Source organism: Odocoileus virginianus, chromosome 33 (assembly GCF_023699985.2).
Source record: "Odocoileus virginianus isolate 20LAN1187 ecotype Illinois chromosome 33, Ovbor_1.2, whole genome shotgun sequence".
NCBI lineage: Eukaryota > Metazoa > Chordata > Mammalia > Artiodactyla > Cervidae > Odocoileus > Odocoileus virginianus.
Genome location: NC_069706.1, coordinates 5,015,484 through 5,042,970, shown reverse-complemented (window position 1 = coordinate 5,042,970; position 27,487 = coordinate 5,015,484). Strand labels below are relative to the sequence as shown.

The 27,487-nt window shown below is 46.3% G+C and overlaps 1 protein-coding gene across 14 annotated transcripts in view; it reads right to left on the bottom strand.

Moving 5' to 3' along the window:
• The window catches only part of RBFOX1 (RNA binding fox-1 homolog 1), a 2,345,672-nt gene that overhangs the window by 1,373,708 nt on the left and 944,477 nt on the right, over nucleotides 1-27,487 (bottom strand). For all 14 annotated transcript variants that reach the window (XM_070460568.1, XM_070460569.1, XM_070460570.1 and 11 more), the window contains one exon: nucleotides 6,612-6,674. In XM_070460568.1, coding sequence (XP_070316669.1) covers nucleotides 6,612-6,674 — 63 coding nt within the window. The remainder of the gene's footprint in view (nucleotides 1-6,611; nucleotides 6,675-27,487) is intronic.

Here is a 27,487-nt window from a genome sequence, read left to right as displayed (position 1 = left end):
AGGGATCGAACTCAGTTCTACTGCATTGCAGGCAGATTCTTTACTATCTGAGCCACCAGGGAAGCCCTATCAACATATTAATACAGAAAACAGAAGGCAGAATATCAGCACTGCATTAGTCCTCAACATGTCTGGTACATTTTCTTTCTTGTCCAGGAGACAAGGGGCTCATTTCTGCCCACAGGTGGAGGCGTGAAGAACCACTGCTGGTCATAACTCAACAATCTTGGCCTTGCTGAGATAATGATACCCTCCCTCATCCTTCTCTTCCATGGCCCAGTTTCTGTCTTCCGTGTTTGCTCACTGAATTCCAACTTGGAAGGGGCCTTAGTTACAGACTGAATGAGTGAGTGAAAGTTGCTCAGTCATGCCTGACTCTTTGTGACCCCGTGGACTGTTGCCAGACAGGCTCCTCTGTCCATGGAATTCTCCAGGCAACGATACTGGAGTGGGTACCCATTCTCTTCTCCAGGGGATCTTCCTGACCCAGGGACGGAATCCTGATCTCCCACACTGCAGGCAGATTCTTCACTGTCTGAGGCATCAAGGAAGCCCAGGTCCAGACTACTGGAGTTCAATTCCTTGCTGTTATTATTACAATTTTTAATGAGGAAACTTAAATTTGGTCAAATGTACTGTTAAGAATCACATGGTTGGGACTTCCCTGGCAGCTCAGTGGTTGAGACCCCGCCCACCAACCCAGGAGACCTGGGTGCGCTCCCTTGTCCGGGAAGATCCTGCATGCTGCGGAGCACCTAGGCCCATGCACCACGACTGCTGTGATCTGCAGCCTGTGCTGAGTGACAAGAGAAGCCACCTCAGGGAGGAATCCCAGTCACTGCAGCTGCAGAAAGCCCACGCAGCAGTGAAGACCCAGCACAGCCAACAAGGGGGAAAAGAAGACTCACACAGTCGCTTAACAATGCCGGGACATGAGTCAAGCTCTCCTGACGTTTCAGAGACTGATCTTGAATGAGACATGGCGTAGAGGTGGATTGTAAGGGATTAGGAATGACAGAAGAATGATTCAAAGTACAAATAGCGTGATCATCTTTCATACCCTCAATCTAGGCAGCTCAATAATTCTTTCAAAATAGTTGTGCGCCTCTCATTTGAGAGGTGTTAGGGATACAGGATATAGTAGTGAGTAAGGCAGACACAAACCATACCTTCTATATCCTCCAGCCCAGTGGAGGAGACAGATAATACACAAGTGATCAACAGGATAACAGGGGTCATGATGAGCGCCATGGTAGAAATGATGAAGAATCACAAACCAGGTACCACTTCAGGCTTCTCTTCTCTATCCATGGTCCTGAAATTCTACCCTCACGTGAATCTTCCTTATAACTTTCATTCTTTCTTATCTTCCCCTGCTCTAACAATAAGGCAACAGAAGGAAATGCTTGTCTTCTTCTCTTTCTCTCCCTACACTCTCCTTTCTTACCTCTCATTTCCATATACTCATCAAATCAAAAACATCCCCTGAATTCCTACTCCCAATCCTGCAGAGGGGAGACAGGAAGAGAAGGAAGAATGCCTTAGGGTTCTGCTAGGCAGCAGCTCAAGAGAGACGAGAGACACACATGTGGGGTGTGTGAAAAAGGGTGTCTGGTGGTAGCAGGTGGTTGGCCAAGTGACTATGAAAGTGAGAAGGTTAGTGAGCATCCTCTTCTGTGCCCTCTAGACCATGGGACTCCAAATGAACTGGCGTGACACCCACCCGAGGTCTGGGCACGGATGAAATTGATGCTATTATGTTGTCCCTGTTCTTGCTCTTCCTTCCCTCTTGAATTCCCAATGATGCCTACCCTCTCCCACCCCCAGTCAGCCTGCTGAGTTCTTTAACTCAAGAGAATCCCACTTCCCTGGGTGACCATCATTGCTCCTCCTCCTCCCATTCACCCTTGCACTGTTCTCCTCTCGTCTGCTCCACTGAGCTCCTGATTCTAAAAATGGGATCATGGGGGTCACGCTTCTACACTGAAAAGAGACTTTGTATTTTCTTTCTCCTATGGAAGGGAATCAAGGAACTCAAGTACACGGGGAAAACTTCTTTCATCAGGAGGGTCTTCACAGAGGTTGTAACAGAAGTTTCTATACTAAGAGCACAGGTAAGAGACCAAGGATTGCAAATGCATGACGTTGAGAAATAAACATATTTAGAACTCAACAGATCATCTGGCCCAGTTGGAACAGACGGTATCTAGGGATCCTCGGAGAGAAGGCCGGGTGTCTGGTAGGAACCAGCTTTTTGAACAAGATGATATTCATGCTTCAGGAATGTTATTCCTTCCATAAATAGAATAGAATCCCAGGGAAAGGTGGCTTCTGGCATGAAGACCAGTTAGGAAGATTTCACAGCCATGTAAAGAAGGACTTTGTGGAGTGTATGCCGACAAGAGGGTATGGAAGTGAGGCTTTTAGAAGGCCCAGATCAAAAACTCATTTCTCTCTTGGTGGTGGATGAGGAGGAAGACAAAGTCAGAGATGGCTAAAGATTGAGAGTGGGGTCCCGGGAGAGGAGAATGGTATCCCTAGGTGAGTGAGTGGGGTCTGGTCTGATTTTCACCTGGGGAATTTGGAGTCAGAAATGATGGCCAGAAGTAAGTGGAGAGATACAGCAGTCTGTGCTGCATATGGCACTAGAGCCCAGTGTCAGATCTGAAGCCAGTTGTTCTGGGCCCAGCAGCTGACAAAGCACAGGTAGAATCTTGGAAGAACACTGGGTGAAAGGTGAGGACAAAAAACAGCATCAGGGTGACCCAGACTGTTCTCTGCTCTAGGGGCAGTTCTGTTGTCCTCGCTCATAAAACACTCCAGCAGAAGATGAGACACACTCATGGTGTCTGTTCATCCCCCCATCCCTCCATGTGTTCACCCATCACTATACTCTACAAGTATTGGTTGTTATGGCCGTTACTACAGTCACCACTGTGAATATAATCAGAGCTTATATATTATTTGGACTTCCCAGGTGACCCTGGTGGTAAAGAACCTGCCTGCCAATGCAGGAGATGTAAGAGATGTGGGTTCGACCCATGGGTCAGGAGGATCTCCTGGGGGAGGGCATAGCAACCCACTCCAGTTAAATTAATTTATTTTAATTGAAGGCTAATTACTTTACAATATTGTAGTGGTTTCTGCCATACGTTGACATCACTCCAGCATTCTTGACTGGAGAATCCCCATGGACAGAGGAGCCTGGCAGGCTACAATCTATAGGGTTGCAAAGAGCTAGACACGATTAAAGTGAGTTAGCAGACACATATATTATTTAATGACCAGCATGAATCAGACACCAACCAGTTAGAATGGACACATGTCAGGGCACCGGGGACCAGGCAGGAAAATCATCAACCATTTAGTTCTGGATCAAGGGTCCATGTGGGGGGATAAGGCATATGGAATTGCAGGGGTGAAAGATGCTTAAGAGTTTGGGACAGCAGGAGTTTACCAACCCATATCCACACTGAGTTATACCAGCTGATTATCAGCCTGAGTGCAAGAATGGACAACTCAGACCTCACCCCTGTATTCAGAGGACCTGTGGTCTACAGACGCCCCATCTAACATCGTAGGCTGTTACTAGCCATAGCATGCTGCTTAAAATTCATTTGATTAAAAACAAATAAAATTGCAGACTCAGTTCCTCAGTGACTAGTGCTGATGGCCACACGTGAAGCACTCAACGGCCAGATTTGGCTGGTGGTTACCAAGCTGCGCGACACAGATAAAGACTATCCCTATCATCACAGGAAGTTCTACTGGATGGCACTGGACTGAAGAAGAAGACAAACATGACATTAATTTTTGCTCAATGAATGAATGAGTTTTAATTCTGATACAGCATGCCATGAAAGTGCAATCTGACAGAAGACAGAGGTCAAAGGAAGACTTCTACCAGAATTTAAATTTAAAAGTTGGAGGACAGTGAAACCTACTCAAAGTAATGTGGCAGCCTGGATGGGAGCGGGGTTTGGGGGAGAATGGATACATGTACATGTATGGCTGAGTCCCTTTCCTGTTCTCCTAAAACTATCACACTGTCGTTAATCGGCTATTCTCCAATATAAAATAAAATGTTAAAATTCTTTTAAATAAAAAGATATAAGAATATATCTTATAAGAATAAGATATAACTTTTTAAATAAAAAGTTATAAGAAATTACTCAGAGGCTGAAGTTCAACCACTGACGGTGCTACAACCAGCTTTATGCAGCTTTCCTTCTAGATGCTGCTCATAAAGGGATGTGGGAACCAGATGCCTACATAGATGCAGGGTCATGTGAGCTAACCCCCTGCATCATATACATTGGCCAGTCTGTGTCCTAAGGGCCTTAATACAGATGGGAAATTCTGGGAAAAAATAAACAACGAACGATAACCAAACTTTGGAAGCAGGAAATGGACACTGATTTTCTGAAGCCAACGACATCCAACCGTGTCTCAGCCTAAGGTAAGATATTAGCCACTGCATCAGAGTCAGATGCACGTCTCAGATCAGGCACAGAGTCGGATCTGAGAAAATTCCAACTGCAGTCATTACTACCTGTAAAATCCCATAAGAGGGTGGAGTGGTTTCCTGACCCCTGCAAGGAATACCACACATGGGACTGGTGAAGGGGACCCAAGGACTAGGCACGTGGCCCAATGGACATGCCAGATCATCTCCTTTCCTGGTAACCAAGCAACCTCCCAGAATTCCACCTACATACTTATGGGCCCTGGGAGCTGGCGGAGGTATTCACTGAGCCAGAGAAGCTATGATCACAGGAAGGCATCAGAATCTATTAGGCACGGAGGTTGGGCCACAGCTCTAAACATCCCTGATGAGAAGTTTTCCATTTCTTCCTTCTTAATTTAAAAAAAAAAATTATCAGATATCTGCACACTGGTTTGGAGCAGCAAATTAATAATTTTTTTTTCCTCTTCTGACTGCAATTGTAGATATGAAAATACCATATCCGTAGACAAATTAACATGAGTTTCTTACAACACTGTGCTAATTATCTCAGGGACCAGAGACTCCCCTAGGTCAGAGTCTTCAGCCCCAATCTTGGAAAGGAACACAGGTTTCTTTCTGGGAAGCAGTAATTTGTATTGTGTCGAGAAGGTACAGAGAAAGGTGGAAGGGGCATGCATTACTGGAAAACCCACCCTCAACACCCTCCGTCCCCCACTCCTCCCGGCCTGCTCCAGCACCACCAAGAGGCCCAGAAGGACACTGCTCAAACAGGAACAGCTAGAGCAACATGCATATTAACTTGGCACCGAATAAATCTGGACAGACTGCATGCCAAACAGCCTTTTCCTTGTTTCGCTAACAAAATCTCCCCAGTTTTCAAGGGACGCTGTAGCCTGAACTTCAAAGGCATTAAAGGATAGATGTGGCATGTAGGGAATTAAACATGAAATTTCCTTTCTTATTGGGAACAAAAGCTGTGGGTCTAATCTCTTGTGTGATACAAGCTTTAGCTGATCAGGGTTACACTTAGTCATTCTGATGTGGCGAGCGAGCAGCGAATACATCATCTTTTTTATTTCTTTCTGTCTCCTCCTCTTTCCCGGCTCCCTTCGCATATGCAAATGCCACAGCAATAACAGGAGTCTTGCAACACCACTGAGGGCAAAAGAATTCTCTTTGATCAGCCTCTTCCAGGCCTGGAGTCCCACAGCCACCAATTTCTACCTTCCCCTTTATGATATTTGATGTATCAAATTAGTCTCCAGCACTCTCAGAAGTAGAATATACTAAGAAATTCCGAGACCTAGGGAGGAAGCTACATCTTGGAAAAAAATAAATATTTCTTTAAGCAAGCCTTTTTAAATTTTGATATTTATGGCTAAATTATCACAGATTTCTTCCAAAAACAAGTGGCTCACCGACAGAACTCAAGGCAGAAGAGGGCTGATAGCAGACTTTATGGAGAATACAGTGTCACCCCACCACCACCCCGAATGCTAGTGTATCAGAAAAAAATAAGAGTTGGCGGCATTGGACAAAATACTGCTAACTTCACCAAAAATAAAGTCCTTGTGTGCAACGAGAAAGGCAGACTGCAGAAAGTGATTACTTGCTAAAAACAAATGAAATTTCCAAAACATACCCCAGCATCTTAAAGTACAGAACTTCTTTTTCGCAGTCATTTTTATATAGGAGGAATGTATTCTGACTCAGAAAGAGCAAAGAGAACTGCTCTGAAATGCCTCACGAAACATATGATCTCACTAACTTGTCTGCTTCCTGCCATTTTTTTTTTTTTTTTTTTGACTTTGCAGGGTTCCAGTGACTGGGACAGGGGGATTGAGAAAAACTTAGGGAACAAAGAGAAAACAAAAGCACATTTAATTTAACCCCCAGGCAGTAATGGTAGGTTTAAGGCATCACACTCTCCTCTGACATTCCTTCTGTTCTTTTCCAAGGTTCTGCCCAGAAAAACCTCTTCTCACCTCTGAACCCAATGCAGTGGTACAAGAAAGAAAGACATAAGCAGGCAGAGAAATGTTTGTGGGAAATCCAGGCCTGCAGAAGAGAGCTTTTCATCGCAAACACAATCAAAGCAATGGATGGAATTATGTAATGACCGCTCAAAAGCATTTGCACTTACTGAATGCTGAGTCTGATCAGGGAAGCTGTAAGTTCCACTTGCATGAGTTCTCCGAGCAGTTTCCTAGGGAAAAAGAGAAGGGAAGACTTTAGTACCAAGGAACGTATTCCTGAATTGTGTCTGCATCTGTCTTGGTCATAGTAATACCTGTTTAACCAATAAAATAGGTTTTTTATTTTACTGTGAATTTAACAATGATAAGGGTGATGAAGATGAAAAGGATAAAGATCAAAGCTTCAAATATTACTTTCATTGAATGCTTTCACACTCCAATTGGGAAGGTGTTCCCAGTTTCTCTGTTTCAGAAGAGGAAACCAAGGCTCAGACAGCTCAGTTGTACAAAGTATGCATACTGGTAGTGGAGCCTGGATTTGAACTTGGGAAACTGGGTAACAAATTTAGAACCATTCTGCTATGCTCTTAACCGCCACAGCGAGCTCTTTGTTACAGGATGTCTTCAAGAGAAGATGGGAGGCTGATCTTTTAGTGATCTTATTGTGGAATTTCCTGCACTGGAGTAGGCAGGATGAAACCAACACTAGACTTCTTTTCAATCTGAGAACTCAAAGATTTTGTAATGCTCAATTCTGTGACAGCAAAGGTTCCAAGTGACTTCATTTTATAATGAAGAAAACTGCTATAAGGTGTCCCATAAATAATACATTTTATAAACATGGCTATCATCACCCAATCAGAAGAAGCAAGATTCATTTTCATTAATATTAAATAAGCCAAATATCACCTGAACTGAAAATGGCATTATAATATCATATAATTCAGTGAGTTGGGGAAAAGGTCATCTTCAGCCAGAAAAATCAAGATTTACTAATAGATCTAAAAGACGTATTTGGAGCTTTATATCAAAGAGAGGGGCTTCCGAGGTGGGACTACTGGTAAAGAACCCGCCTGCCGAAGCAGGAGACACAAGAGACACAGGTTCAATCCCTGGGTCAGGAAGATTGCCCCGGAGGAGGTCATAGCAACCCACTCCAGTATTCTTGCCTGGAGAATCCCATGGACAGAGGAGCCTGGCAGGCTACAAAGAGTCGGATATAACTGAAGTGACTTGGCACGCACGCACGGATACAAAAGAAAGCTGGCCCTGAACTGCCCCCTCTCTGGAAGAAACTTAAGTAGCAGAGGTGGGACTGGCTTGCAGAGTTCTAGAATCCTGACCCAATGCTCTTTCAACTACTCCTGCAAAGTAGTTCCATAACTTATACCCAGACTCAATGCAATTCACACATTTCAGAGCTCAATGATACACACTATTTACAAACATATATTTAAAATATATGTTTCCCCTTTGGAAATATGATGAAACATTTTTTTTTAACTTCACATTTGGTAAGTCCACTGAGGTTGATAAATCAGAAATACTGGAAAGGTTCTGAAATACTGGAAAGAGAGAGACCAGTGTCTGGAGAATTCTGATGGTACAGACAGCTGTGAAGGGTGAGGATGGTGGGAACAGTGCTTATCCATCTGTAACCGAAAAGGACTCAGTGGGATGTCCAAGGATAGACACCCCTCATGTTCATTGTCAGCCTTTCATTTGTAGAAAAGCTCTGGTCTTCCAAGTCGCCCCTGAGTCATAAAAACTTGGCTTAAGAATTGACGATTGAAAAGATATAAACATAGTGAGACCAAGGTAGAATTGGGCCAGGAGACTATAAGCAATTTAAATAGTAAATTAGTCATATAGCAGTCACAGAATCTTTAGTTCCTCCCTGAAGTACCTGCTGCTGCTAAGTCACTTTAGTCGTGTCTGACTCTGTGCGACGCCATAGATGGCAGCCCACCAGGTTCCTCCATCCCTGGGATTCTCCAGGCAAGAACACTGGAGTGGGTTGCCATTTCCTTCTCCAATGCATGCATGTATGCTAATTCGCTTCAGTTGTGTCCGACTCCGTGCGACACCATGGACAGCAGCCCACCAGGCTCCTCCGTCCCTGGGATTCTCCAGGCAAGAACACTGGAGTGGGTTGCCATTTCCTTCACCAATGCGTGCATGCATGCGAAATTGCTTCAGTCATGTCCGACTCTGTTCGACCCTATGGACGGCAGCCCACCAGACTCCTCTGTCCACAGGATTCTCGAGGCAAGAACACTGGAGTGGGTTGCCATTTCCTTCTCCACTGAAGTACCTAGATAATTGTCTCTAATGCCCATTCCTAAGTTGTTTTACAGATATTAAGACCCCCACCAAATGGACTCCCACCAAATGGACAAACTCATATGATTATAAGTATGCACCCCTAAACCAGCTGGAGCCTGAGAATTGATAATGTTAACCCCAGTGACACAGCCCTGATACCTCACCATCAACCAATCAGTGAATTGTGCACAAGCTGATCACACACCCTGAGACTTCTTTGCCTCACCTTACCCTTAAAAACTCTTTCCTGAGACACATAAGATTTCCAGAAACTCCCATGAAGGGAGTTTGGGTTTTTTGAGCATTAGCTGCCCTGGATTCCTTGTCTGGTGCCCACAATGGATACTGTACTTTCCTTCACCACAGCCCGGTGTCAGAAGATTGGCTTTGCTGTGAATGGGAGAGTGGACCAAAGTTTGGTTCAGTAACACATCCATTCAGTCACCCTTCCATCCTTCTTTCCTTCATTCAATCCATCCATCTTCCTTCCTTCCATTCATGCACCAACCCATATTCCCAGTCCTCCCTTCCCCCATCCAGCCAACTACCCTTCCACCCTTCTTTCCTCCATTCAGTTCATCCATCCATCCATCCATCCATCTATCCATCCCCCCATGTCTCCACTACCTACTAGCTTTGTGACCATGGATAAGTCATTAAACCTTTCTGTGTCTCAGTGAAGTGGGAATAAACATAGTGTATACCTCAATGGATAGGGGTGAGTAATCAAAGTTAACGTTTGTAAGGCATTTAGCATCGTGCCTGGCACAAAATTGATGCTATTAAAAATTTTGTTATTATTCATTAAGTCTTTTTTAAATGCCAACCACTGCCATTCTGGGGCCCACAGTACAGCAGGGAAGACAGATCTTGTCAGTGATGTCGGTGAAGGCAGTGCTGAGGAGGTGGCAACGGGACTGAAATCTCAACGATCAGAAGAACACAACCAAAGGAGGCAGAAAGGAGAGTCAGGACCGAGGAAACACAGTCAGAGCTACCGATGAACTTCTATAAATTCATAGCATGCCTAGGCTGGAGAAGTGTCTGCCTCCTAACAACAGCAACAGTAGTAGATCCTAGACAGACTGATTACATATCCATAGATATACTGATCACAGGTCCTTTGGTCAGGTCAGCCTTCCTGAAGCCTGTCCTGCCTCCTCCCCAGTCTCTGCCTCCCTCACCTAAGACACCCGTCCCCAACCCTTCTGGCACCAGGAACCCATTTCTTAGAAGACAATTTTTCCATGGACCTGTCCAATTTTTCCTGGACAATTTTTACACCCCCACCTGGGGGGTGGTTTCTGGATGATTTGATAGTATTACATTTACTGTGTACTTTATTTCTATTATCATTACATCAGATCTACCTTAGATCATCAGGCATTAGATCCTGGAGGTTGGGGACCCTTCCCCCTAAGACACTCACTCACACATCCTATGATCCAGTGAAACTGAAATAGTTGGAAAGACGCAAGGCACTACTTGCCTCCAACACTTTGCCAACATCTTCCTTCCAGAGCTGGTCATCACCTGGCCCTTCTTGAACTCACTCTTCAAAGTCCACATAAATGGAAGCTTCTCTCTGTAGCCATGTCTGAGTGACCCATCCAGCTGGACTGATTCTTTCCCCCAGGGCCCCAGGGCCTTTTGCATATACCTCATCTGAACAAGAATCACACACTCTTTCTAACCTCTGTAGCCTTGGGCTGTCCAGGTTGTGAACTCCTGGAGGGTGAGCACAATGTTTGTAAAGATTTATTTTAAAAAAATAATAATAATGAATTAATAAAGAAGGCTGAGGACTGAGGAATTGATGCCCTCTACTGTGGTGCCAGAGAAGTCTCTTGAAAGACCCTTGGACTGCAGGAGATCAAACCCGTCAATCCTAAAGGAAATCAACCTTGAAAATTCATTGCAAGGACTGATGATGAAGCTCCAATACTTTGGCCACCTGATGCAAAGAGCCAACTCACTGAAAAAGACCCTGAAGCTGGGAAAGACTGAGGCTAGGAGGAGAAGGGGGTGGCAGAGGATGAGATGGTTAGATGGCATCACTGACTCGATGGACATGAGTTTGAGCAAAATCCAGGAGATAGTGAAGGACAGGGAAGCGTGGCATGCTGCAGACCACAGATTTGCAAATAGTAGGACATGACTTAGCAACAACAGAAGCAATGATGACAATTAATTAATTATATGCTTTTGGTTGTGTTAGGTCTTCATCACTGTTTGGGCTTTTCTCTAGTTGCAGGGAGTGGGCTGAGCTCAGAAAGCTGAGTGCCGAAGAATTGATGCTTTTGAACTGTGGTGTTGGAGAAGACTCTTGAGAGTCCCTTGGACTGCAAGGAGATCCAACCAGTCCACCCTAAAGGAAATCAGTCCTGAATGTTCATTGGAAGGATGATGTTGAGGCTGAAACTCTAATACTCCAGCCATGTGATGCAAAGAGCTGACTCATTTGAAAAGACCTTGATGCTGGGAAAGACTGAAGGCGAGAGGAGAAGGGGACGACAGATGAGATGATTGGATGGCATCACCAACTCAATGGACATGAGTTTGAGTAAACTCCGGGAGTTGGCGATGGACAGGGAGGCCTGGCATGCTGCGGTCCATGGGGTCACAAAGAGTCAGACACAACTGAGCGACTGAACTGAACTGAACTGAGTGAGTGGGGGGTGCTCTCTCGTGGTCTGTGAGCTTCTCACTGGGGTGGCTTCTCTTGCTGAGGAGCACAGGCTTCAGCAGTTGCAGCTTCGGGGCTCTGGAGCTCGGGGTGCGTAGCTACGGGGCACACACTTAGTTTCTCCGTGGCATGTGGGATCTTCCAAGATCAGGAATCAAACCCGTGTCATCTGCATTGGCATGTGGATTTTTTACCACTGACCCACCAAGGAAGTCCTCAAAGACTGTGTTTTATCCAGCCCAGTAGCCCTGCTGCCTGGCACAGTGCTCGGCCTCTCCCCAGCTTCTCACCACACTGGAAAAGTCCAGGAAGCCCTGCCTCGTCAACCCAAGGTGCTAAACCCCAAGGGAGGGCACCAAACTTGACTCCAGAAAGAGGTCTTCCCTGAGCATCACGGCCTTCTATGGCGCGCCCCTACGTGGCATGCAGGGGGATAAGGTTAATCTCACATCTGTGTCAGCTTCACACCCACGCTTTTATATCTGTTTTTAATCCAACCTGCAGTTGAAATGAATTTAATACTCCCCCACCCTTGACACTAATAAGAATCTGACAAATCCTTTAGGTGGATTGTTTTATAAAAAATAAGGCTGAGAACCCATTGTTACAAGGTGAGAATAGAAATGGTCATTAGCAATGGCACCAGGCAGCAGGGAATATCTAAAGACCCAAGAGTTCCAAAGCAGTGATGCAATTTAAAATAAAACAAAACTAAGGCTGTCCTGAGTTTGCAATTACTCTTGCAAACGACGGAAAGAGCGATCTGTGACCAGGGAGATCTTGAATCCTGGTGAAGTTGGATGGAATTTTCACAGCCCTGAGATGATGCCCCAGTTAAAGAGCTGAGAGGGAAGGAAAGGGAAAGGACGTCGGAACAAAGTCAGGCAGAGCTGCTCACTCCATGCATTAGCCGCGGTCACCTCTGTGCTCATCCAAATGGATGCACAGAACGGCGAACCAATTACTTCCAAGACACTGGAGTTGATGACCCCTGGGCAGGCAGTGTGGAGTTTAAGTCTAACTCAGACTCTCTCAACAGGGCTGGCTATGGCTTCTAATTCCAGAGACTCAGCCACCCCCTGCTCCATAGATTCCCACACATGGCAACCACAATGGGCTCCTAGGATCTCCTGTCTCCACGTTTGTCCCTCTCAGCCCCCCAGGGAGCAGGCAGCGGAGTGTTGACAAGCTATGGATACGCCCATGTTACTTGATGGTTTAAACCCCGTATGGATGACTGCCTTTTCCATTGCTGACAAAACCCACACCCAGGGCACATGGTCTGATGGCCCGCATGGTGGGCTCCTGGCCACAGGCACAGCCTTCTCTGTTTGTCAACGATCAGGCACACCCTCCCTCCAGACCCCCTCAGGTACCAATCCCAGAGACTGACCAGTTCTGGCTCACTCCTTACTCCCCACCAGTCACAGGGATGCTGTGTCTTTGACCTGGGATGCTCTTAACACCCAATTAACTCTCATCGTTATATCCTCATGGAAGCCTCTGCCCCACAGTCTCATGAGTCCATTATCCTTTCTTCAAAGCGCATCTCCCAGCTGTCATTTCACAGTGAGAGGAAAATGCTCTCCTCATTCAAGGTGGCCTGTGTCACCGGGCGAGTGGGCTCCATGAGGGCAGGAGCTGTCACTGTGTCTGTCTGCTCAGCTGTCTAACTCCAGGTCTGACCACCCTGCAGTGGGCATGGATGGCATGTGAAAGCTCTTGCTGAAGGAAGGATGGAAGGGAGGAGGGATAGAGGGGTGGGGAGGGGAGAGAAGGGAGGAAGAGAGGAAGGAAAGGAGGGAGGAAGACAGGCTTCCCCACCTGGCAGCTAACTCTAGACAGACTTCTGGTGACCATCAGCTTCACTAAGAGCTTCCTTCCTCCCCACCCATCTCCACCTAGCTCAGCCAGAAATCAGGTCTGATGGAACTGACTCTGGTTCCATGAGGGCTCTGATGGGGTGAAACCTCACCTGATCCAAGTTCCTTTCCTCCCAGGAATCTAGACTACCCTGCTAAGTTTCCGCCAACTCCTAGAACTGAGAACTCGCATACTGTGGAGTCACTGTTCTCTACAAACTCAGTAAGAACAGAAGCCCCGGAGCAGGAAGAACAGAGCAGAGAGGAAAACAGGTGCGGCTGGAGGGTTCTGGGAGACAGTAGGGGCTGCCTCGTGGCCAGATGACCTAGCAGTTCAGGACCTACTTGACCCCCCTGGTACTGACCACAACCCCCATCTCAGGGATGAGACTCACTCCTGTGCTGGGTACTGGATGTCCCCATTTCCTGAGCTACTCTGAATGCATCTCTGTCACTTGCCAACAGAGGAGTCAAGTGTCAGAAAGGGTGGCATCTCCCCCAGCTGGGGGGCTTCTCCACCAGCCCTGCCTTCAGATACACAAGCTATATCTTGACCACAATGATGATGGTGACTGCATGCACTCTTCCCCAGCTGCTCAGCAGTCCCTACCTAGACAGAATATTAAAAAGTAGAGACATTACTTTCCAACAAAGGTCCGCATAGTCAAAGCTACAGTTTTTCCAGGAGTCATGCATGGATGTGAGAGTTGGACTATAAAGAATGCTGAGTGCTGAAGACTTGATGCTTTTGAACTGTGGTGTTGGAGAAGACTCTTGAGAATCCCTTGGACTGCAAGGCAATCCAACCAGTCATTCCTAAAGGAAATCAGTCCTGAACATTCACTGGAAGGACTGTTGCTGAAGCTTCACTACTTTGGTCACTTGATGCAAAGAGCCAATTCATTGGAAAAGACCCTGATGCTGGGAAAGATTGAGGGCAGGAGGAGAAGGGGGTGGAAGAGGATGAGATGGTTGGATGGCATCACTGACTCAATGGACATGATTGAGCAAACTCTGGGAGACAGTGAAGGACAGGGAAGCCTGGCGTGCTGCAGTCCGTGGGGTTGCAAAGAGTCAGATACAACTAAAGCAACTTAGCACTCACACTCAAGCTCAACAAGAACAAAATCCAACAGCCAATAATGGATTGTCCCCAAAAATGGATTCTGGGGACTTCCCTGATGGTCCAGTGGCCAAGACTCCACACTCCCAATGCAGGGGGCCCGAGTTCAATCCCTGGTCAGGGAACTAGATCCCACATACTGCACCTACAGATCCTGCAGGCCACAGCTAGACCCAGCACAGCCAAATAAATAAATACATATTTTAAAATAAATAAATAACCCCACCCCCCTCCCCCCACCGCATCCTCACTGTGCCTTCACCCTGGCAGGTTCCCTTGCCAGAAAGTCGGTTCTCTCTTCATCTGCTTGGGAACAGAGACCTAGTCTTCACATCCTCGGGGACCCCTTGCCAAACACAGCAGAGACCTTGCCAAGCTCCCACTTCCTGCTCTCAGTTTCCCTCTGAGTACTCATTACTCGCCAACATCGGGGGCTTTATCTTTCTCCTTCACTGGGTCCTCAGCACTTTACAACTCCAGGCCTCACTTCTCCTTATTCATGAGGGATGGCACGGGGGTGATTTGGGAAACTGACTCAGGTTCAAAATCAGTTCTCGTGTTCATTTAGATACGTAACTCTGGGCAAACTTCTCGATCGCGCTGAGCCTCTGTTTGCTTACCTGTCGGAGGATGGGAATAACCTGCTTCCTTAGAGGGTTTGTGTGAGGATTACACAGCACCACTACCGGGCACTGCTAGCCAAGACACGGTCATCGAGCCAGACGCCCAACAACGAAGTCTACTTGGTCAACAGCAGCCCTTCTAATAAACGACGTCACACATGCTTTGCAAAATGCTGCCAAATAAGTAAGACTGTCCAGGAGATTCTGACAGCCAATGCCAGGCAGTTCAACAGCCAACGCAGCATCTGGCACACAGTAGGTGTCATTTCTGCACGCATGCTCAGTGGCTCAGCAGTGTCCAGCTCTTTCCAACCCAATGGACTGTTGCCCACCAGGCTCCTCTGGATTTTCCAGGCAAGAGTACTGGAGTGGGTTGTCATTTTCTCCTCCAAGGGATCTTCCCGATCCGGGGATCAAACCTGTGTCTCTTGCGTCTTCGGCACGGACAGGCAGATTCTGTACTGCTGCCCCAGCTGGGGAGCCCAGGTGTCATTTAAGATTTCCCAAACTAAGGAAGGAAGGGGGTTCTGCCATTACTGATGAAATACAATTGTAGCTGCTGCTCCAAGGCTTACATTTGACTGGTCACACTGTTTAAATGCAGCAAACATCAATTAGTCTGCCTGCTGCATGTAATTTGACTGCACACACACCACGTCCAGCAAGGGTTCAGGTACAGGATCAGCGGCTGCTTCGTGAGAAGATGCTTTGGGTCCCCCTCCACAGGGAATTGAACTTCTCCCCAAAGCTCCAGGGACCTTCAAGAGACTAAGGATATTATGCCCCGCCCGCCACCCCTGCTTTGAGGCTTATTGTTGGTGTGTTTAATTTCCTGTCTTGGCCTTACAGGAGATTTCTAATGTTTGGGCTGTAGGGTATGGTCTGATTAAAAGTAATCCTCCCAATTATGGGCTGGCATGAGCCTCCTGTCACATGCACTCTGCCACCAGCCTCTGCCTCCCTGTCAGCAATAATTGTCTCGGCACTGCCTAACTGTAAATGAAAACCCCAGGGGCATGTGTGGGTCCCCAGCTCCCAGGCCGCACCGGATCTTTTAATTTGCACTGTCTGTCAAAAAGATGCTGCTGTGTGTACTCAAAGAAATCCTCAGACTCTCAGATTCAAGGCCAGAGAGAGCAAGGGTACCACAGCCTCTTCGGAGAAACTGTATTTGAACCTGCTAGAGATAACAGGGCATGTGCAAGGCAATGAGGCTCTTTTTATTCCACTGCAATCTTCAGCGAGACTGGGTATAAAACAGGGAAGCTGAACTGTAGGGAAAATTCAAGGTGTATTAATATTATTGTTATTATTATTTTCCCACCAAGTCCACAAGACAGGACATTGCATTCAAAGCAGGTGATAGCAACTCTGTGAAAGGACATCCACATAGGAGACCTGATTATTGCAATCTCTACAAAATTAAAACTTTCTGGGTGTGGCGTGAGGGGAAAGATGTCTGTCCTTTCAGGTGAGAAACATCACCAGGTTCTTCTTGGGTAAGCAGAGAAGACTGTCTGTTCTGGGCCCTGTGGCCAGACCCACAATGGGCAGTGGAATGTGGTGCTGAGTGAGCATCTCCATCACTTGGAGATGCTATAGAGGTGGCTCAGAGGTTAAAGCATCTGCCTGCAATGCGGGAGACCTGGGTTTGATCCCTGAGTCAGGAAGATCCCCTGGAGAAGGAAATGGCAACCCACTCCAATATTCTTGCTTGGAGAATTCCATAGATGGAGGAGCCTGGTGGGCTACAGTCCATGGCGTCGCAAAGAGTCAGACATGACTGAGCGACTTCATTCATTCATTCAAAGGTCTCTGAGGAGTAAGGAAGAAGGGGGTGTTTTGCTGTGCTCCTATACCCACAGCCCCTTTTCTAAGATGGACACCTGTCCAGGAATGTGGGTGTCCAGCCTGGCTCCTCCCCACCTTCCTTGTCCCTGGACAGAGGACTGGGAGAGGGTGAGGCCTGAACCCCAGAAGGACACTAGGACCCTTCCCTTAGGAATTTACAGCATAGACATGCAGGCAATGTGCTGCTGTCTGCCCACAGACAAGGTACCCGAGCAGTGTGATCCAGACTGAGGGCTGGGCAGCTTTGGGGAGCGCTTATGGGGGACAAAGTGCATCTCAGTTTTGCCCAAAATTAGCAGAGTCTGAAGAACTGATGCTTAAAATTGCGGTGCTGGAGAAGACTCTTGAGAGTCCCTTGGACTGCACAGAGATCCAACCAGTCAATCCTAAAGGAAATCAACCCTGAGTATTCAGTGGAAGGACTGATGCTGAAGCTGAAGCTCCAATACATTGGTCATCTGATGCGAAGAGCTGACTCATTGGAAAAGACCCTGATGCTGGGAAAGACTGACCGCAGGAGGAGAAGGGGACGACAGAGGCTGAGATGGTTGGATGGCATCACTGACTCAATCGACATGAGTTTGAGCAAACTCGGGGAGATAGTGAAGGACAGGGAAGCCTGGTGTGAGTCAGACATGACTTAGCAACTCAACACTGATAACCACCAAGGCAGGTCTCTCAGACATAGTGATTCTAAGTAACAGTCTCTTCCTCTGAGAACAACCACTGCTCCCGAGCCTTTGAACCCTCCCCAGCAGGCACATGTCACCATGAAAAAGATCCCCCCATGATTCAAATGTGGTAGGGTCACCTCGTAGGTTGGGGGCTGGGCTGCAATAATCAACCACTGACAGGAAATGCAGAGCAGATACAGCAATCAGAAAGCTCACAAGAGGCTAAGATACACAGAGATTTACAGAGCTGGGGTGCAAAGCACGTCACTGCAAATACATGAGGCTTTTGTTCATGAATCACCTTTATTTCTATTGGAGTGCAGTTACTTTGCAATGCTGTGATAGTTTCTACTATACTGCAAAGTGAATGAGTCACGTGCATGCACACACACGTCAGTAGTGTATACATGTCAATCCCTTGGAATATTACTCAGCCATCAATCACCTTTTACTCTGAATTTCTTTCTCAGTGAAAAGAAGCTTTCCATTTCTATTACCAAGATTAATGTGTCAACAATACACAGCCATAACCGTAGCAGAGACCAGATGTCATGGAGAAGGCGGGGAAAGAGACCAAACAAAAACAATCAAAACCGAAGCAAAAGCCAAGGAAAAAGCCCTCAGTGCATGGTGTGATGTATTTGCTCAGATGGGCCACTTTATTTACACCACTGAGAACACTTTATTTTGGCGGCCCGTAACTCACTGCTCTGTTAAAGACAAGGAAACCAGCTGGCAGTGTCCACTTCAACACGGAGCAAGAAAATGGACCACAGAGGAAACCCAGCCTCTTCTCTGAAAGTCTCAATTAAAAAAAAAAATCTATTTAATATGTGTTGGATTCCAGTCCACCTTATTACCTTATTTAATTCAGACCAGGGTAGATGTCTCCGAATAAAAATGGCACTAATGTGAGAGGAACTAGGCTGAGGGATGTGGACATCATATCCTCTTCAGAGAGATAATCAGCTTATCAGAATTCATTTCAACCTAAGAAAGGTCTCACAGCTACACTGAAAATTCAAGCTGATCTCATCATCTCAAGGATGTAATCTCAAGGAAATGGTAAAACTATCAAGGCAAGCTTGGTGCAGTTATCTTTATGTATAAGAACCGTAAGCATCAGATTCCAACAGAATCACTGTGGCAGGGTCTGTTCCCAAGTCAGGGAGAGACCTCTGTAGAAAATACATCAAGTGCCTTTGCTGAGAATACTGTTATTTATTTTTGCTTCCAAGTGGCCGAAGTTACTTTTCAAAGATGCATTGCTACAGTGTTTCCATCTAAACCCCCCCACACACACACTCTGAAATCTGGTATTCTGAAAAACATAGGCTTTAAAAAAATTGTCTCCTAAAGTAGTCACTAACAGAGGTATGTGCTTTTTAATCCTATTCTTGCTATTAACTAGCTGTTTGGCCTTGATTAGGATACTTAACTCTGAACCTCAGTTTCCTCATTTGCAAAAAGAAAGGGTTTGTACTTTCAGGATTTTAACCGCTCTTTTAATTCCTCTGGATGATCTGGTTCACATGCATTCTCATGAGAAGGAAAATCAATGAGAGCACCAGCAAAGCCTCCATAAAGTATCTTTAAGTCTTCAGAGAACAAACTCGTGGCTACCAAGGAGGAAGGGGGTGGGGGAGGGATGGATGGGGAGTTTGGGATTAGAAGATGCAAACTAGCATATATATTGATAGAATGCATAAACAATAAGCCCCTATAGCGAACTATACTCAATATCCTGTGATAAACCATAGTGGAAAAAATACTTCAAAGAGAATATATATTGATGTGTGTGCGTGTGCACGCGCACGCACACGCTCAGTCATGTCTGAGTCTTTGCAAACCTATGGACCACAGCCCATCAGGCTCTTCTGTCCATGTGACTCTCCAGGCAAAATACTGGAGTGGGTTGCCATGCCCTCCTCCAGGGGATCTTTCCGAAGCCTATATATATATACATACGTAACTGAATCACTTTGCTATACAGCAGAAATTAGCACATCTAAACTAACTAAACTTCAATTTTTAAAAGGTGTACATAAGTCTCAACAGAAGACAACAGTGAGATAAAATATATCATGTGTACCCCCTGGTGTGAAACTCCATCCCCCTCCACCCTGCAAATTAAACAAAAATAGAGAAAACCCATCTAGTCAGAAGGGAATATCCAATTTTCAGAGAAAGGCAATGGATTTCAGAAGATACAAGAAAATTCCCCATGGTTCAGCAAAGCACCACTGAGCGATTTGGCAAAATGTTCCAGAAAAACAAAGACAATGAAATGCAAGAAAAACAGCCCGGCGGAAAGGTGGATCGATAGCGCACTCAGCAACCCCGGGAGGGACAAGGGGGTGCCATAAAATCAGACCAAAGTCACGAAAACTCTGGTAAACGTTCTGAAGGCCATGTCGGGTCATTGTCAAAAGTTCTGTGTTTAATGTGAGACCTCATCCAAACTTGTCTGGGTTGTTATTTTCTTTACAGCATGACTTCAAGCAAGTGATAAATACTGTAGACTCTGCCGCAAGAAATACAGGACATTTCAAGACAGAGCTACTTGTTTCTCTGGCTTTGTCATGAGCAACAATAACATTTAATGGCAAGAACTCAAGGCCTAGAGTAAGCAGAACTCGGGTTCCGTTTTTTTTTTTTCTCTGTTTGATTCTGAGACATTCACGGACCTCTCTGAAACTCAGCATCATCCCCTGGCAAGTGATGAGCACCAACACCCCAGGACTACTCTGAGGACTGAAGGAAACAGTGCCTAGAAAACTCTCCACAAGACGCTTGCAGGGACTTCCCTAGTGGTCCAGTGATGACGACGCTGAGCTTCCGATGCAGGGGGCATAGTTTCCATCCCTGGTCAGGGAAATAAGATCCCACATACCAAGTGGTATGGCCAAAAAAAAAAAAAAAAAACTGCTTGCACACAGGTACCTCTCTGGTGAATGTTAGCAACTTCTGTTATGTGAAGCTTCATGTTTTGGTCTCAGAAGGAGCATTTATAGAACGTTTACTATAAATTCCAGATCCTCTTCTAAGCTTTCTCTGTCATTTCTCTTCACTGAAGAATCTTTCCAACAATTGTGAGTTACTTTCACTCCACAAAGAATGCTCCCACTTACCCTACATGCTCCAATATTTCACAAAAATTAGAAAAGGATCCTGTTAAGACAGGTACTTGATTTAATAAGGGCTGTATCACTTAGTAAGAAAATAGTCCTTAATCCTAAAGCAAACTTCTAGTCAGGCAGTTGGGGGGGACAAAAGATTCATTCAATTTCCACCTACGGTCCATATTCTTCTAGACCATGTGATAGCCATCAAAAATACAGCATTCACGCATACAAAACTCCAGGTTATTCACATGGCTTTTGTGTCTGTTAGTTACTCAGTTGTGTCAGACTCTTTGAAATGCCATAGTCTGAGTAAGCAGAATTTCCTTCAGATTTAAAATACATAAAATCCCCTGGAGAAGGGCATGGCAACCCACTCTAGTATTCTTGCCTGGAGAATCCCATGGACAGAGGAGTCTGGTGAACTACAGTGCAGGGAGTCAGCAAAGAGTCGGACATGACTGAAGCGACTTTAGCACACATGCGCGCAGGCATCTTAAGTCTACAACTTAAAGAAGCAAAAGGGGAGGGAAAAAAAAATCATTCCCAAAGTTTCCTGTTTCTATTTCTAATCCTCAAGGATTTTTTTCCAAGACAATTCAGAGGAGGTAAATGTTTTTAAAAGGGAACATAATGGAAGTTATTTTTGTTCATTTGAATGTGTGTGTCCACTCATTAATCCATTCGGCATTTTCTGAGCTCCCGCTCTGCGAAAACCATCAAAGCATGGGGCCAGGTACAGTTTAGGATTCAGAAATGAATGGGATGCTGCATTTTCTAAACGAGCTCACATCAATAAGAGCTGATGGAAAAGCAAGAGCAAAACCAGGCTCCATGCAGAGCAGGGGTGGAGTGTTCAAGCCCCGGGGGCGGCAGTGGGGGCAAACAGACACGGCAAAGTGACAACTGAGATGGCTCATGGAGAATAATTAGGTTTTGTTTGTTCTGCAGTCAGAGGGGTGGAGCATGAAGGCTTGGCAATACCGCAGGGTAAAGACAGAGTATGGCTACCAGGTGGAGGCACGGCACTCCATGGCATCTTGAAGGATCCTGAGCCATCCTTGGCCAGAATGTGGGAAGGTCAGTGAGCGGAGTGATCCTGGAAAAGCTGAGACCGGATGGGGGAGGCTGGCTGGGCCATTCCCAATGACAGCACCAATGGAAGGGAGACTTATTGCCCGCCGCCAGGCCCTTTGCCTGGAGCTGCCCATGGACTAACAGAGGGCAGGGGCTCCCTAATAACTCTGCAAAGCAGGGGCTTCTGATGCCAGCTTTACGCACAGGAAACTGACTTCAGAGAGCCTGGTTAATAAAGACACCTGAGTGATAAACAGAGTCTGTGCCCTTCACTGAGACCCATCAGCCCCCAAAGGTCAGGCTCTCGGCCACGGTAAATAAATGAGCTAAAACTTCAACTTTGAAAAGACCTTGATGATGGGAAAGACTGAAGGTAGGAGGAGAAGGGGACGACAGAGGATGAGATGGCTGGATGGCATCACCAACTCGATGGACATGAGTTTGAGTAAACTCCGGGAGTTGGTGATGGACAGGGAGGCCTGGCGTGCTGCAGTCCATGGGGCTGCAAAGAGTCAGACATGACTGAGCAACTGAACTGAACTGAACTGAGACATCAACTGGTAGCGATGAAGGATCCATGAAGGATGTCTGAGGAAGGGAAGGACGTGTTCTGACTTGCATCTTCAGAGACCATTTGGCCATGCAGTACAGCGTGGGCTTTTAAGTGACAGAGATGGAAATAGAGGTTCAGGGAGCTACTGGAAAACATAGTCTCTGAAGCTTCTTTGCCTGGCTGGTTATTTGCACTTCATCACTGGCTGGCTTTGTGATTTGAGGCAAGTTATTCAACCTCTCTGAGCCTCAAGGTCTCCAGCTGTAATATGAGAATCATAGTAATACAGTGGCTTCACCCATGTAATTAAACAATGCTTGCTCCTTGGAAGAAAAGCTATGACACATCTAAACAGCATATTAAAAACCAGAGACATCACTTTGCCAACAAAGGTCCATATAGTCAAAGCTATGGTTTTTCCAGTAGGGATGTACACATGTGTGAGTTGGACAATAAACAAGGCTGAGCACCGAAGAACTGATGCTTTCAAAATGTGGTGCTGGAGAAAACTCTGGAGACTCCCTTGGACTGCAATGAGATCAACCCAATCTCCAGTAAATTCTAAAGGAAATCAATCCTGAATATTCATTGGAAGGATTGATGCTGAAGCTCCAATATTTTGGCCTCTTGGTGCAAAGAGCCGACTCATTGGAAAAGACTCTGATGCTTGGCAAGATTGAGGGCAGGAGCAGAAGGGGATGGAAGAGGATGAGATGGTTGGATGGCATCATTGACTCAATGGACATGAGTCTGAGCAAATTCTGGAAGATAGTGAAGGACAGGGAAGCCTGGCATGCTGCAGTCCATGGAGTCATAAAGAGTCAGACATGACTGAACAACTGAATAACAACAAAATAATACCACTCCTCTCAAGAAAATTGTTTTAGGAATGAATGCATTAATGTATTTAGAGTCTTTACATCTGCCTGGTTCATTGAAGGCACTTAAGAACGATATTAATTAGCTTGTGTGAAAGTCGCTGAGTCATGTCCGACTCTTTGCAAGCCCATGGACTATACAGTCTATGGACTTATCCAGGCCAGAATACTGGAGTATGTAGCTGTTTCCTTCTCCAGGAGATCTCCCCAACCAAGGGGTCGAACCCAGATCTCCCTCATTGCAGGCAGATTCTTTACCAGCTGAGCCACAGGGGAAGCCCAAGAAGACCAGAGTACATAGCCTATCCTTTCTCCAGCGAATCTTCCTGACTCAGAATCGAACTGAGGTCTCCTGCATTGCAGGCAGATTTCTTTACCAACTGAGCTATCAGGGAAGCCTGATAGTTAGCCTGGCTTACCAAGCCTTAAAAAAAAACACACTCAGAAGGAAAAAGAGCCAATGGGTCAGCCCATTCAGATGAGTCCCCAGGATGTCAAGGCTTCAGGCACTTGCATTTTCCTCTTTGTGCTGTTAGTCCTCAGCGTAACCCTCCCTTTTGAAGCTCCCACCACCGAAGCCATCACCCAGGAGGCTTCTAGATCAGACTGTGGCTGGGTAAAGGCTCCTCACTAGGGCACACAGTTCGGGGGAGGGGGTGGTGGTGCCAGGGATGAGAACTGGGACAACAGGGAAATGGGTCAAGGTCCCCCCGTTCTCTTCCACCTGCTACTACCAACTCCATCGTGTGCCCACCCAAGTGCCACTCTTCAGCTTCTCAAGCTCCAACCTTGCAGGGGTTGCCCGGTCACCCAGGAACCAAGCCAGACTATCATTGCAGATTTCCCACGAACACCCAAAGGGCAATGGGACACATTCAAACACCAGACTGCGTTTGCATCCATCAAACACTGGAAAGCACCACCATCTGTTTCCTTTCCAAAGGCTAACCTCTGGGAAACACTCCCCTAAGATGGCTTGTCAATCTTGAACCCTCCTTGGTACATTAGCACTAATGGTCTCTTTACTTTTTAATAAGTACTGTTACCAACCCAGAAAAAAAAAAAAAAAAAAGGTCTTGGTGAATCCCACGCGTGTGCTACCTTAACTGAACCCATCAGGCTCCACTCAGCTAAAGGCGAAGTTCAGATACTTTGCAGCGGCCTTGAACTTGATTTGAAAAAACAAAGAAAATCATCAAACTCTGCCAGCTGTCACACCCAGATTATTCTGCAAACCTAAGGGCAAAATGAAAATTTGTCACCTGAATTGATCATTATCTTCTACCTCGTTAGAGATCCGCTGTTTACCTGTGGTATATAACGATGGGAGGCTTGTGGGTCACCCTGAGAGTTACTCTGAGCCCTGTTGCTGGTGGTAAAGGGTAACAGGCGACGGCTTATGTTGAGCACACCATGCAGGAGAACTGAGCTCTCGCACACAAGTATCATTCTCATTTTACAGAGGAGGAATCCACAGTTCAGAGAAGTTCGAAACATGCCCAAGGTCACCACAATGGGAAGGTCACCAGGAAGTGGTGATGCTGGGATGTAAGCCACCACTGGACAGCAGATCCACAGGTGTCCACCCTATGATGTCAGCGGTCACCCATGTGTCGTCTGCTTCTGGGCAGTATGGGCTTCACCCATGGCCAAGAATCCACCTGCAGTGCAGGCAACCCCAGTTCAATTCCTGGGTCGGGAAGATCTGCTGGGGAAGGGATAGGCTACCCACTCCAGTATTGTGGCCTGGAGAATTCCACGGACTGTATAGTCCATGGGGTCACAAAGAGTCAGACACAACTGAGCAACTTTCACTTTCAGCTTTCTGGGCAGTCCATTTAAGGAGCTCTGACAGCTAACAGTTACTGCTCAGTGTGATAAAATTCTTAAAATACTGGCTCCTCTGGAATGGATAAAGAAGATGTGGTACATACATACAATGAAGTGTTACTGAGCCATTAAAATGAATGAAATCATGTCATTCACAGCAACATGGATGGACCGAGAGATTGTCCATCCATCCATACTGAATGAAGTAAGTCAGACAGAGGGAAATATTCATGATGTCCCTTATATGCGGAATCTAAAAAGAAATTAGACAAGTGAATTTATTTATAAAACAAACAGCCTCACAGACTTAGAGAACAAACTTACGGTTACCAGTGGGGAAGGCTGGGGGGACGGGGTGGATGGGGAGTTTGGGATGATCATGTACACACTGCTATATTGAAAATGGGTAACTAACAAAGACCTATTATATAGCACAGGGAACTCTGCTCAATGCTATGTGGCAGCTTGGATAGGAGGGGAGTTTGGGGGAGAATGGATCCATGAATATGTATGGTTGAGACGCTCTGCTATCCTCCTGAAACTATCGCAACATCGTTGATCGGCCATACCCCAATACAAAATTTTAAAACTCAATAAAATATTGTTGCCTCTGATTATTGCCTTGAACTATGAGGCAGTAACTGCTTTAATATCCATTTTCCAGATAAGCAATATGAGGATTTGAAGAAAACGGCCACCAGTTTTTTAGTGATAAACCTACTATTCTGCTTCCAGAATCAAACTTTGGCTTTGATTTTTGAGTTTAGACAAATTTACACAAGTGTCGTGCATGTGCGCTAAGTCACTTTAGTCACATCCAACTCTTCGTGACCCAATGGACCATAGCCCGCCAGGCTCCTCTGTCCATGGGATTCTCCAGGCAAGAACACTGGAGCGGGTTGCCATGCCCTCCTCCAGGGGATCTTCCTGACCCAGGGATCGAACCCACGTCTCTTAGTCTCCTGCATTGGCAGGTGGGATCTTTACCACTAGTGCCGCCCCCCCCCCCAGGAAGTGCTGCCCTCTTTCTTATTTGGGTATGTAGCACTGCACTTGGCACCAAGCTGACAACCAGTGATTGATGAGGGGGGGATGAGTGGACAAATGACTAGAACCATGGAGGGGATCTCTGTGAAGTCAAGTGGAAACTTCACCTCCATGCCCACAGCATCTTGCGAGATGCCCAGCACACAGCGGGCACTCAATCAATGTGCAAAGAATGACTGCTGCCATGAGTCAATGCATGCGGACCCAGGGCTCTGCTTTCTCTGCAGAAGAGGGAGAGATGCTGTTTGATGCCTATCGCCCAAGCTAAGCCTTTTCATTCCCTTCCCGCCCTCCACAATAACCACATAGAAATGTGCAAAGAAAATGGTTATGTTACATCTGGTGTCCTGCTGGATTAACTTGTGGCCCAGGGGACATTATCAGTGCCAAGGATCATAATCCTTCACTCCCTATCTCTGTGCAAACAAAACTGACAAAATGCTCCCAGGGCTCTGGGAAGTAACCTTCACATTTGTGAGCGGCTGGCTCTACACGCTTTCCTCCTGAGTGGGGCTCCCCCATCCCCTCCTCATCTCAGGAAGGAGGCCGGATGGTCCCACCAGCATCGTGCAGGGTATCAGCAGCTTCACCCCGGCAATCTGACACGTGTGAAATGAGTCTGCTTATCAGCGAGGAGAGTGCCCAGCAGCTTTTAGGGATTCGGGAGGGACCTGCTAGCCGCTGCAAATCTCTCACCAGTGCGCTGGAGTTTGACACTTAATATTCAAACCCAACTGCGGGCTATGTACTCAGAGGATAAAACTCGGTAATAGCACACAGACTGATGGGCTGAGCATACAAACCTCCAGTGTAAAGACTCACTTAAGAGCTTTCTGCCACAAATGGAGCCAGAGGGAGGGAGGGAGAGAGGTCGGGGGAGAAGGAGAGGGGCTGGAAGGCAGAGTCATGGTGAAAACAAGTAAGGTAGAATCAGCATCAGAATCCCCACGGAATCCAGCAATTTGATGGTGGTGGGGCTAGTAGGGCTTAGAAGAAACAAAATAACTAACCAAAGATGTATATTGCTTATCCCTTTGTCTCCTTAAACGATACGGAATGACTTAAAAACACAGTACAATAGCTCATCGTTCTGTTTAAACTCATCGTATTTATGCTCATTATTTTTCCCACCAGGGACTCAAAACAAGAGGAACATTTCTGGAATTACACATCATCACAGAGAGACATGCAAAAGGACAATCTGGTACTTACGTGCCAACTGCCAAAACACAATTTCCCCACGTGCATTAACCTAAGAAGACTCTACACTGTCTAGCTAATTTGATAGCCTCTTGCAGAATCTCATACAGGGCTGAGCATGAAGTAGGCCCTCAATCATTGCTGATGGGTGAGGGTTATTCTATAAACGGGCACATTCATATCTACTGTTGC